The sequence below is a fragment of the Macaca mulatta genome, chromosome X, assembly GCF_049350105.2.
Source record: "Macaca mulatta isolate MMU2019108-1 chromosome X, T2T-MMU8v2.0, whole genome shotgun sequence".
NCBI lineage: Eukaryota > Metazoa > Chordata > Mammalia > Primates > Cercopithecidae > Macaca > Macaca mulatta.
Window position 1 is genome coordinate 90,277,703 of NC_133426.1, and position 14,229 is coordinate 90,291,931.

A 14,229-nucleotide genomic window follows, 5' to 3' on the forward strand; every position below is an offset into this window, starting at 1 on the left:
GGTGGAGAGTTCTATGGATGTCTATTAGGTCTGCTTGTTGCAGAGACGAGTTCAATTCCTGGATATCCTTGATAACTTTCTGTCTCGTTGATCTGTCTAATGTTGACAGTGGAGTGTTGAAGTCTCCCATTATTATTGTATGGGAGTCTAAGTCTCTTTGTAAGTCTCTAAGGACTTGCTTTATGAATCTGGGTGCTCCTGTATTGGGTGCATATATATTTAGGATAGTTAGCTCTTCCTGTCGAATTGATCCCTTTACCATTATGTAATGGCCTTCTTTGTCTCTTTTGATCTTTGATGGTTTAAAGTATGTTTTATCAGAGACTAGTATTGCAACCCCTGCTTTTTTTTGTTCTCCATTTGCTTGGTAAATCTTCCTCCATCCCTTTGTTTTGAGCCTATGTATGTCTCTGCATGTGAGATGGGTCTCCTGAATACAGCAGACTGATGGGTCTTGACTCTTTATCCAGTTTGCCAGTCTATGTCTTTTAATTGGAGCATTTAGTCCATTTACATTTAAGGTTAAGATTGTTATGTGTGAACTTGATCCTGCCATTATGATATTAACTGGTTATTTTGCTCGTTAGTTGATGCAGTTTCTTCCTAGCCTCGATGGTCTTTACATTATGGCATGCTTTTGCAATGGCTGGTACCGGTTGTTCCTTTCCATGTTGAGTGCTTCCTTCAGGGTCTCTTGTAAGGCAGGCCTAGTGGTGACAAAATCTCTAAGCATTTGCTTATCTGTAAAGGATTTTATTTCTCCTTCTCTTATGAAACTTAGTTTGGCTGGATATGAAATTCTGGGTTTAAAATTCTTTTCTTTAAGAATGTTGAATATTGGCCCCCACTCTCTTCTGGCTTGTAGAGTTTCTGCCGAGAGATCTGCTGTTAGTCTGATGGGCTTCCCTTTGTGGGTAACCCGACCTTTCTCTCTGGCTGCCCTTAAGATTTTTTCCTTCATTTCAACTTTGGTGAATCTGGCAATTATGTGTCTTGGAGTTGCTCTTCTCGAGGAGTATCTTTGTGGCGTTCTCTGTATTTCCTGGATTTGAATGTTGGCCTGCCCTACTAGGTTGGGGAAGTTCTCCTGGATGATATCCTGAAGAGTGTTTTCCAACTTGGTTCCATCTTAGACCTCACTTTCAGGCACCCCAATCAGACGTAGATTTGGTCATTATACATAATCCCATACATCTTGCAAGCTTTGTTCATTTCTTTTTCTTCTTTTTTCTTTTGGTTTCTCTTCTCGCTTCATTTCTTTCATTTGATCCTCAATCGCTGATACTCTTTCTTCCAGTGGATCGAGTCGGTTACTGAAGCTTGTGCATTTGTCACGTATTTCTCGTGTCATGGTTTTCATCTCTTTCATTTCGTTTATGACCTTCTCTGCATTAATTACTCTAGCCATCAATTCTTCCACTTTTTTTTCAAGATTTTTAGTTTCTTTGTGCTGGGTACGTAATTACTCCTTTAGCTCTGAGAAGTTTGATGGACTGAAGCCTTCTTCTCTCATCTCGTCAAAGTCATTCTCCATCCAGCTTTGATCCGTTGCTGGCGATGAGCTGCGCTCCTTTGCCGGGGGAGATGTGCTCTTATTTTTTGAATTTCCAGCTTTTCTGCCCTGCTTTTTCCCCATCTTTGTGGTTTTATCTGCCTCTGGTCTTTGATGATGGTGACGTACTGATGGGGTTTTGGTGTAGGTGTCCTTCCTGTTTGATAGTTTTCCTTCTAACAGTCAGGACCCTCAGCTGTAGGTCTGTTGGAGATTGCTTGAGGTCCACTCCAGACCCTGTTTGCCTGGGTATCAGAAGCAGAGGCTGCAGAAGATAGAATATTTCTGAACAGCGAGTGTACCTGTCTGATTCTTGCTTCGGAACTTCCTCTCAGGGGTGTACTCCACCCTGTGAGGTGTGGGGTGTCAGACTGCCCCTAGTGGGGGATGTCTCCCAGTTAGGCTACTCAGGGGTCAGGGACCCACTTGAGAAGGGGGTCTGTCCCTTCTCAGATCTCAACCTCCGTGTTGGGAGATCCACTGCTCTCTTCAAAGCTGTCAGACAGAGTCGTTTGCGTCTCAGAGGTTTCTGCTGTTTTTGTTATTTTTACTGTGCCCTGTCCCCAGAGGTGGAGTCTACAGAGACAGGCAGGTTTCCTTGAGCTGCTGTGAGCTCCACCCAGTTCGAGATTCCCAGCAGCTTTGTTTACATACTTAAGCCTCAGCAATGGTGGGCGCCCCTCCCCCAGCCTCGTTGCTGCCTTGCCTCCATATCGCAGACTGCTGTGCTAGCAATGAGGGAGGCTCCGTGGGCGTGGGACCCTCCCGGCCAGGTGTGGGATATGATCTCCTGGTGTGCCTGTTTGCTTAAAGCGCAGTATTGGGGTGGGAGTTACCCGATTTTCCAGGTGTTGTGTGTCTCAGTTCCCCTGACTAGGAAAAGGGATTCCCTTCCCCCTTGTGCTTCGTAGGTGAGGCAATGCCTCGCCCTGCTTCAGCTCTCGCTGGTCGGGCTGCAGCAGCTGACCAGCACCGATCATCCGGCACTCCCTAGTGAGATGAACCCAGTACCTCAGTTGAAAATGCAGAAATCATCGGTCTTCTGTGTCGCTCGCGCTGGGAGTTGGAGACTGGAGCTGTTCCTATTTGGCCATCTTGCTCCGCCCCTGCATAATTTCTTAAGAAGAAATGGATAATTTCCTGGACACTTACACTCTTCCAAGACTAAACCAGGAAGAAGTTGAATCCCTGAATAGACCAATAGCAGGCTCTGAAATTGAGGCAATAATTAATAGCCTACCAACCAAAAAAAGTCCAGGACCAGATGGATTCACAGCTGAATTCTACCATAGGTACAAGGAGGAGTTGGTACCATTCCTTCTGAAACTATTCCAATCAATAGAAAAAGAGGGAATCCTCCCTAACTCATTTGATGAGGCCAACATCTTCCTGATACCAAAGCCTGGCAGAGACACAACAAAAAAAGAGAATTTTAGACCAATATCCCTGATGAACATCGATGCAAAAATCCTCAATAAAATACTGGCAAACCGGATTCAGCAACACATCAAAAAGCTTATCCACCATGATCAAGTGGGCTTCATCCCTGGGATGCAAGGCTGGTTCAACATTCGCAAATCAATAAACATAATCCAGCATATAAACAGAACCAAAGACAAGAACCACATGATTATCTCAATTGATGCAGAAAAGGCTTTTGACAAAATTCAACAGCCCTTCATGCTAAAAACGCTCAATAAATTCGGTATTGATGGAACGTACCTCAAAATCATAAGAGCTATTTATGACAAACCCACAGCCAATATCATACTGAATGAGCAAAAACTGGAAAAATTCCCTTTGAAAACTGGCACAAGACAGGGATGCCCTCTCTCACCACTCCTATTCAACATAGTGTTGGAAGTTCTGGCTAGGGCAATTAGGCAAGAGAAAGAAATCAAGGGTATTCAGTTAGGAAAAGAAGAAGTCAAATTGTCCCTCTTTGCAGATGACATGATTATATATTTAGAAAACCCCATTGTCTCAGCCCAAAATCTCCTTAAGCTGATAAGCAACTTCAGCAAAGTCTCAGGATACAAAATTAATGTGCAAAAATAACAGGCATTCTTATACACCAGTAACAGACAAACAGAGAGCCAAATCAGGAATGAACTTCCATTCACAATTGCTTCAAAGAGAATCAAATACCTAGGAATCCAACTTACAAGGGATGTAAAGGACCTCTTCAAGGAGAACTACAAACCACTGCTCAGTGAAATCAAAGAGGACACAAACAAATGGAAGAACATACCATGCTCATGGATAGGAAGAATCAATATCGTGAAAATGGCCATACTGCCCAAGGTAATTTATAGATTCAATGCCATCCCCATCAAGCTACCAATGAGTTTCTTCACAGAATTGGAAAAAACTGCTTTAAAGTTCATATGGAACCAAAAAAGAGCCCGCATCTCCAAGACAATCCTAAGTCAAAAGAACAAAGCTGGAGGCATCACGCTACCTAACTTCGAACTATACTACAAGGCTACAGTAACCAAAACAGCATGGTACTGGTACCAAAACAGAGATATAGACCAATGGAACAGAACAGAGTCCTCAGAAATAAGACCACACATCTACAGCCATCTGATCTTTGACAAACCTGAGAGAAACAAGAAATGGGGAAAGGATTCCCTATTTAATAAATGGTGCTGGGAAAATTGGCTAGCCATAAGTAGAAAGCTGAAATTGGATCCTTTCCTTACTCCTTATATGAAAGAGACTTAAATGTTAGACCTAATACCATAAAAATCCTAGAGGAAAACCTAGGTAGTACCATTCAGGACATAGGCATGGGAAAAGACTTCATGTCTAAAACACCAAAAACAACGGCAGCAAAAGCCAAAATTGACAAATGGGATCTAATTAAACTAAAGAGCTTCTGCACAGCAAAAGAAACTACCATCAGAGTGAACAGGCAACCTACAGAATGGGAGAAAATTTTGCAATCTACTCATCTGACAAAGGGCTAATATCCAGAACCTACAAAGAACTCAAACAAATTTACAAGAAAAAAACAAACCACCCCATCAAAAAGTGGGCAAAGCATATGAACAGACATTTCTCAAAAGAAGACATTCATACAGCCAACAGACACATGAAAAAATGCTCATCATCACTGGCCATCAGAGAAATGCAAATCAAAACCACAATGAGATACCATCTCACACCAGTTAGAATGGCAATCATTAAAAAGTCAGGAAACAACAGGTGCTGGAGAGGATGTGGAGAAATAGGAACACTTTTACACTGTTGGTGGGATTGTAAACTAGCTCAACCATTATGGAAAACAGTATGGAGATTCCTCAAGGATCTAGAACTAGATGTACCATATGACCCAGCCATCCCATTACTGGGTATATACCCAAAGGATTATAAATTATGCTGCTATAAAGACACATGCACATGTATGTTTATTGCGGCACTATTCACAATAGCAAAGACTTGGAATCAACCCAAATGTCCATCAGTGACAGATTGGATTAAGAAAATGTGGCACATATACACCATGGAATACTATGCAGCCATCAAAAAGGATGAGTTTGTGTCCTTTGTAGGGACATGGATGCAGCTGGAAACCATCATTCTTAGCAAACTATCACAAGAACAGGAAACCAAACACCACATGTTCTCACTCATAGGTGGGAACTGAACAATGAGATCACTTGGACTCGGGAAGGGGAACATCACACACCGGGGCCTATCATGGGGAGGGGGGAGGGGGGAGGGCTTGTACTGGGAGTTATACCTGATGTAAATGACGAGTTGATGGGTGCTGACGAGTTGATGGGTGCAGCACAGCAACATGGCACAAGTATACATATGTAACAAACCTGCACGTTATGCACATGTACCCTAGAACTTAAAGTATAATAATAATAAATAAATTTTAAAAAAAAGAAATAATATATTAAAACTTGAATTTACATGTTTCACTTCATATTTTGAAATGTCTTATTTTAATATATAATATATAGTAAATAATTTATAATATATACCATTACAATAGACTATGAACTATTCACACACATATTAAGTTGATGTGTTCAAAATTGTTTACTGATAAAATGTTTGAAAAATGAAGTTTAGAAAATGCTACTTTAGACTGTGGGAAGAAAGTAAAAATCAATGCAGGTGTAGTCTTTTTCTTAGAGTATAAAAGCAGTGATCAAGTCATCATGGCCGACTACTAAACTGCTAAATTTCCAGGGATACATGTCATAACATCTTCTAGCTACCCTATTGAATGAAGGGGTTTCACTACAGACAAATAGGGGGTCATTGATCAATTACCTTTGGAAAAACCAAAAGCACAAACTTGAACTATTTCAGAAATCTATAAAGTTTTCTTTTTCAAAACAATTCAGAGCAGTAGTTCTTAAACAGAGCTGAGTATCAAAATCATCGAAGACAGTTTTAAATACAGACTTTATTGACTCAACCCAGAAATTTTGATTCATGGTTCTGAGAGCAGTTCTCTGATGTGTTTATGTTTTTAAAACTTCTGAATTAATTTTGATGTTTACGTCCAGTTACGAATTACTGGACTAGATATTTTATTGCTCAGTGTCTCCAAAGTTCTTTCTAAATAAGTATGTCAGTTGTTATTTAATGACGAGTGTGTGTCAGGTTTTGTGCTGGGCACTAGAGCTTTACTTTAGAAAATGAAAATAGATTTGCATCATATATAAATACATTTTATCGATAAAGGGCTAATATCCAGAACCTACAAAGAACTCAAACAAATTTACAAGAAAAAAACAAACAACCCCATCAAAAAGTGGGCAAAGGATATGAACAGACATTTGTCAAAAGAAGACATTCATATAGCCAACAGACACATGAAAAAATGCTCATCATCACTGACCATCAGAGAAATGCAAATCAAAACCACAATGAGATACCATCTCACACCAGTTAGGATGGCAATCATTAAAAAGTCAAGAAACAACAGGTGCTGGAGAGGATGTGGAAAAATAGGAACACTTTTACACTGATGGTGGGATTGTAAACTAGTTCAACCATTGTGGAAAACAGTATGGCGATTCCTCAAGGATCTAGAACTAGAAATACCATATGACCCAACCATCGCGTTACTGGGTATATACCAAAAGGATTATAAATCATGCTGCTATAAAGACACATGCACACGTATGTCTATTGCGACACTATTCACAATAGCAAAGACTTGGAATCAACCCAAATGTCCATCATTGACAGACTGGATTAAGAAAATGTGGCACATATACACCATGGAATACTATGCAGCCATAAAAAAGGATGAGTTTGTGTCCTTTGTAGGGACATGGATGCAGCTGGAAACCATCATTCTCAGCAAACTATTGCAAGAACAGAAAACCAAACACTGCGTGTTCTCACTCATAGGTGGGAATTGAACAATGAGATCACTTGGACATGGGAAGGGGAACATCACACACTGGGGCCTATTATGGGGAGCGGGGAGGGGGAAGGGATTGTATTGGGAGTTATACCTGATGTAAATGACGAGTTGATGGGTGCTGATGAGTTGATGGGTGCTGATGAGTTGATGGGTGCAGCACACCAACATGGCACATGTATACGTATGTAACAAACCTGCACGTTGTGCACATGTACCCTAGAACTTAAAGTATAATAATGAAAAAATAAATAAATAAAAATATAGAACACTAAAAAGAAAATAAATAAAATAAAAAATACATTTTATCATTTTGACTTATTTTTGTTTTGTGTTTTAATACCTGATGATTTAGGTAAGTCAAAAAAGTAAAGCCCTAAGGCAGGGGTGTGTAATCATTCAGCTTCCCTGAACCATATTAGAAGAAGAATTATCTTGGGCCACACATATAATACACTAACACTAATGATAGCTGATCAACTAAAAAAACAAATAGCAAAAAAAAAAAAAAAAAAAAAACTCATAATGTTTTAAGAAAGTTTACAAATTTGTGCTGAGTTTCATTCAAACCCCTTCTGGGCCACATGTGGCCTGCAGGCCACGGGTTGGACAAGCTTACTGGGACATGCGTTTATATAAGCACAACCTTAGCTGTAGCAATGGTTGAATTTACCATTCTAGCTAATAAGGAAGTAACACTTTCAAAACACATTATGCCATGTTTATTTTTGGTAGACAATACTGATTAGTACCAAATCAAATGGGCACCTTCCAAATGGAGAATATCGTGGATCAATTATCCCTGTGTGGAGAGACAATTCAAAATCCAGATCAACACTTATATGTGCCCCTATAAGACATGATTAGTGATTTGATGTAATTTGTGAAAACATTAAAATGTGAGTTTACTTCAGAACTTTTTCAGTGAACTAAGAAAATTCTGACTTAGAATTTTGCACTAGAGAATATTTTGAGGCTGAACTCGTTCAATTTACTTATTTGTTATTAAGTAACAGATTACTTAATTAAGTTAGTATTTTTATTTCAGGTTTTTAAATGTCTGGTAAAAATACAATTGATTTTGAATAGGGAGACTAATATGGATTAAAGATAGACATTCTTAAATAATGGAGATAAGAGAATGAATACAAGTTTTTGAAGTGTTATGATTGAAGAATTTGTTATAATAATGAGTGACAATAAGACAGTTCCAAATAACTGCTTAAACATAGCATTGGGCTTTGTTTCTTAGAAATAAAGGATAGTTTACTTAAAAATGTATTATTTATTGTCCATAATACAAATTTAATTAAAGCATTTTCTTCTTTTAATAGACTAGAAGTAAACATCAGAACATATGACAATTCCATTCCAAGTAAGAATTTAGTTAATGAAGTTTAATTTTTCTTAGATTGGAAAATAATTTTAGGAACTAATGACTAGTGTATTCCAGTAAATGTGATAAAGCAGAAACTGCTATGAATTTTTGTAAAAATTTTATAAAAGCATGTATGCGTGATATTTGTATGTGTATGTTGGTTGGTGTATATGTGTGTGTATATTTCTGGCCTTGATGTAGATTTGCACTCACTGGTTTTGAAGAAAGATTTAGTTTGCTCTCCTTCATAATACAAACCAATTTTACTTGTGTAAGATTCCCTTGTTTTTAGAATTCATAATTACAGTAAAGAGGGCAAATATAGTCAGAGAGATGAAAATAGTTAATGAACAACCCATTTGTTAAACAGCTGCAACTTTAGGAACGTTTACTTTAATATACTGAGCTGAAATCTGCCTGCACTGCTATAACTATTACCTATTGGTTCTAGCCCACTCCTCAGGATACGTATAAAAGAAGTCTATAACATTGTGATTAAGAGCATGGGCTCTGGGCCCAAAGCACCTAGGTTCAAATCAACTCTGCTACTTACTAGCTTTACGATTTGGAGCAATTAATTTAACCTCTCCCCATCTCTGTGCTTTATTTTTCCACATCTGTAAAATGGAGACAATTATATTACCTAATTCAAAGCATTGTTATAGAGATTAAACAAGTTTACTAAAATGCTTAGAACACAGTCTGGCACATAGTAAACACTACACGAGTGTTAGTGGTTGCAGTTATGCTATTATTACTATGACTACTTTTCACCAATATAGCAGCTCTTTAAAAATCTAAAGATAGTAACCATATCTCTGATTAGTCTCTCCGTCCCCAAGAGAGCTATGTTGAGTTTCGTTACCAGTTCCACTTTTGACATAGTTTTCAGATAGTTTGATCTTCCTGATCACACTATTCTGGTTGTCCTCAAGTGTGTATGTCCTTCTTTAAATAGAATCTCCAGAATGGAATGCAGTATTTCCACCTAGGGCCCTAATTCCTGCAGTTTGGGATGCCACTGAGGTCAAAGACGTGCTAAAAGAAACACTCAGATGTAACCAATCAAGACTTTTACTGACTGTTGTCAACATCGTGCTAGTTATTATGAAGACTATAGAAGCAATTTTATTGTCTGCAATCTAACTAAAGTGACATAAAGAAAAAAAAGCCAGGATAGAGGAGATGATGTAGATATTTTCAAGGAAACAGTAAATCTCTATTTTCTATTCCTACTGTCTGATTCTATTATTTTACCATCATGATTTAAGTATCTGTGAAAATTAGTTTAATGTAGAAAATAAAATTACAAATTTATTTTTAATAAAATTCAATGATAAATAAGAAAAATAGTTTTTATTTTCTCTGATTGCTATGCAAATAAAGTAGGAACTCTGAGAAAAAATCTATATGTTAATTTATAACTTAGTTTAATTTAAATAATATGTTTCTTTTTCAAGAATATTTCAGGTCTGTGGAACATCTGACATTAACTCCAAGTTGTTTATTATCCTTTCTAATTTAGTCAGTGAATCAAGCAGAAAATCATGGAATCAAAAACACTTTGCTTTGACATTTCCCAAACCACCCCAGAGAGGTACAAATGATAAATCAAGACCTTTGAAATCACAAATAACAGTTACTGTAAGTATACAAAAAGTCATTTTTAAAAACAAAATCTAAGTTGGTAAAGCATATATAAATATAAGACCTTTGTAACTTGACTTTTACTACCTGTTGGAAGATTTTTTTTTTAATTTGTAATTTTCTGTACAACAGACTGCCCCTACTGCTTTAGATTAAGCTCATATTTCTACATAATTATCCACATCAAAGACATTATCTAAGCAAGCTGGAGAACCTAATACTGCACCTGGCAAGTTCTATCAGGCATGTTTACCAACTGCAAAAAGCAGTTAAAATTTATATATTAGAGCAGAAACTGATCTTGATGAGGTTTCAAGGTCTCCTTATTTTACAAAATATGAAATTCAGGAGACTCGATATTAAGAGATTCTACTGTTTCTCTAAAGTGGAGTTATCCTATCAATTAGCAAAAGGAAAAACAAGCATGTATAGATCACCTATTATGATATCAAGCAATTTTAAAGCATCTCCCAGAGCGAAGTTAGAGTCAATGCATTTATTCGAGGGTAATTTATTACATCTGTAGTGATCCAGCTTTCATGCTTCTCTTCAGGTTATCTTTTAATTCCATATTACCATTTGCTTGTTGGCACCTCTACTGAATAGTTGAGGGAAAATAAGAAGCAATTCTAAAATCAGTCTTTACGGTTATTTATGACAACTAACTAGATTTGGCAAATATTTGGGTGAGAGTTGAAAATAAATTACACCACTGCTGCACAAGTTAATGTGAATCAAGCATCTGTTTATTTCATTCAGTTTATGTCTTTGTTTCTTTTTGTGCGGTGCAGTTGGGGTCACAGAATCTCAATTTTACAAGGCACTTTAAAAGCAGGAGTAGAAATTAAGCTAGGGTTTTACAACTATTACAGGAACTGTCATGACAAACTTCAAGTGGATCAGTTTGTTTCTGATTTAACTTGGGAATAGACAGTGTTCAGTTTTTTCCAAAAGATTCTCCCCATATAGAATTCCCAAAAGTCTACTGTTGGTTTTTGAGGACAAGTCCTGGAATGTCATAGATCACTGTGGTCCTGCTCTAATATCAATAAGAATCATTAATGGAATCATAAAGTTCCCTCTAAAGTCATTTTATTTCCAAAGTGGAGTTATCTCTCTCTTTCTGTCTCTCTCTTTCACACACACACACACACACACACACACACACACACACACACACACACAACCTTGAAAGAGAGAAAAAAAACCTAAGTTTAAACAGATGGTTAGTAAAAATATAAACTTTTTATGTTTCAATATAGAAAGATATAACTCATTCACAAATGTGTATTATTATTCTAACCAGTCTTTTCAGAGGCATGACCAAAGAAAACTAGAGGAAGGCCAGAAACCAGCTCATGTATGGATAAGGCATTCTTTAAGAAAAATTTTGCAACGACCACCTATTTACACAGCTGCCAGGGAACAGACTCCATTCAGACATCTTTATACTTCCAAAACCCATCTTAAAAAAGCAGAATATAAGAACTCCAAAGATGAAAAAAGAGGAACACCTTTGAAGAAAGATTCCAAGAAAAAAAGAGACTCATATGCAACAAATCCAGAATCCAAGCAAACAGTAGAAGATGAGAAAACTAAAAGACAAAACGAGGCAGATAAAACTCCCTTAAAATCATCACATGAAAATGAACCATCTAAGAAGTCAAAACCCAATTCAGAAACAAATCCAGAATCCCAAAATTCTAAGACAGTCTCAAAAAATTATTCACAAAAAGATAAGAAAGATTCAAAGAATTCCAAGAAGACGAACACTAAATTCATATATACAAAGAACAATCCAAAGAAAGATTTGAAGAGGTCAAGGACTAGTAATGATGCCATATCAGAGATTTGCTCAGAAAATAGTTTAAATGCTGATTTCCTCATGTTAGTGGGAGAGTCTGATGATGAATCCATAAATTTTGATACATGCTTAAGGAATTATTCACAGAATAATTCAAAGAAGCCTGCAAAGAAGGACACAAAAAAGAGTGCAAAGAAAAGCTCTGATGCTGAATCTGAAGACTCAAAGGATGTTAAGAAAGATTCAAAGAAAGATAAGAAAAATGCCAAGAAAGATGACAAGAAAAAGGATGTAAAGAAGGACACAGATTCTACTGATGCTGAATCTGGAGACTCAAAGGATGCAAGGAAAGATACAAAGAAGGATAAGAAAAATTTAAAGAAAGATGACAAGAAAAAGGACACAAAGAATTACCCAGAGTCTACTGATACTGAATCAGGAGACACAAAGGATGCAAACGAAGATTCAAGAAAGTCAAAGAAGGCTTCAAAGAAAGATGACAAGAAAAAGGATGCGAAGAAAAGTACAGTCTCTACTGATTCTGAATCTGAATTGGAGTCAAAGAAAAGTCAGAAAGATGAAAAAAAGAATAAAAAAGGTTCAAAGACAGATAATAAAAAGTCTGTCAAGAGTGATGAAGAATCTACTGATGCTGACTCTGAACCAAAAGGAGATTCAAAAAAGGGTAAAAAGGATGAAAAGAAGGGAAGGAAAGATTCAAAGAAAGATGACAGAAAGAAGGATGCAAAGAAAAATGCGGAATCTACTGAAACTGAATCTGATTTGGAGTTAAAGAAAGAAAAGAAAGACTCAAAGAAGGAAAGGAAAGGTTCAAAGAAAGATGTCAAGAAGGATGCAAGGAAGGACACAGAATCTACTGATGCTGAATTTGATGAATCTTCCAAGACAGGCTTTAAAACATCTACACAAATCAAAAGTTCAGATACTGAATCTGAAGAGGCACTATATAAACCTGGGGCTAAGAAGAAAATTGATGAATCGTATGGCATATCTGCAAATTCAAAGCTGGAAGGACTGGAATTAAGGAGAGGATTCAGAATGTCATCCAAAAAGACTACATTCAAGGAAAAAGGGGAAAAGGCAAGTATAGGTAGAGTTCCTCCATCAAGAGAAAGACCACCACTCCCTGCTTGTGAGTATTCTCTACCATCACCAAAAGTCAAACGTCTTTGTCGGTGCAAGATGCCTCCTCCACCTCCAAAACCGAGATATGCTCCTTTGGTAAGTTTACTATTGTTTTATTTTTAGACTAAAATGGATATAAAATGAAAGACATTTTTAGAGTCTGAATTTCTGTTTTCTCCAAATAATAGTTATCTTTTACTAGAATATTGACAACTTTTTAACTCAAAGGTAAGAAATATAAAGAATACCTCACAAGGATGCAGAATATCGCAAAAAAGTTATAAATTTAAGAGAATAGAAATTATTTTGACTAGAGAAGAGAGAAATGACTTGTGATTTAAGAAAACATGTGAAGTTATGTATAAAGAAGGTCATTTTGCAAAAAAAAGAAAGTGGTTAAGTTTTATGCTTGGAAAAGAACAAAAATTAAAATTGACTAAAACTTCTACAGGGGCAGATTTAAGCGAGATATAAAGACATTTCCTGAGAAGTTGATGAATACAGTAAAAGCTAGATTAACCAAAATGCATACGTAGCAGGTGGAATACATGCCAAGATTCAGCTGTGCAAAAAAAATAATAAATTATTTAATCCATATCTCAAGTGCAGTTTTTATGAGCCCTCATTATAACTGATATCAGGAAACAAAAGTTAACTTTTCAGAAATAAATATATCTTCTCTAATTTATAAGTCTCATGTTAACTTTGTCTATTTGGAGGTAAATACTCTGCCAACTTAAAGCTAATACTTCTCTCATCCAGGAGACTTTCCCTTCAATCCCTTCCCCAAATAGTCTGATTGTAAGGGAAAGCTTAAATAGACATCTTACATTAGACAGAGGAGTTCTGGATTAGTGCTTACACTGCTGATAAAGATATACCTGAGACTGAGCAATTTACAAAAGAAAGAGGTTTAATTGGACTCACAGTTCCATGTGTCTGGGGAGGCCTCACAATCATGGCAGAAGGCAAGGAGGAGCAAGTCACATCTTACTTGGATGACAGCAGGCAAAGAGAGCTTGTGCAGAGAAGCTCATGTTTTTAAAACCATCAGATCTTTTGAGAATCTTCACTATCACAAGAACAGTGTAGGAAAGACCCGCCTCCATAATTCAATCACTTTCCACTGGGCTCCTCCCACAACATGTGTGAATTATGGAGGTTACAATTCAAGATGAGATTTGGGTGGAGACACAGCCAAACCATATCAAGTCCCTATTCCACATGTTTCCTCCCTTTCTGTCTCTACAATTTTTGGTTGGGAGTAACTAATTTACATGATTTCTGGGCATCAACCTTTGTTT

General features: G+C 37.1%; 1 protein-coding gene across 1 annotated transcript in view; it reads left to right on the top strand.

The window, feature by feature from the left end:
- The window catches only part of CYLC1 (cylicin 1), a 45,771-nt gene that overhangs the window by 20,877 nt on the left and 10,665 nt on the right, over positions 1-14,229 (top strand). Inside the window, exons 2-4 of the mRNA XM_077988769.1 lie at positions 8,285-8,325; positions 9,854-9,972; positions 11,291-13,021. Coding sequence (XP_077844895.1) covers positions 8,285-8,325; positions 9,854-9,972; positions 11,291-13,021 — 1,891 coding nt within the window. The remainder of the gene's footprint in view (positions 1-8,284; positions 8,326-9,853; positions 9,973-11,290; positions 13,022-14,229) is intronic.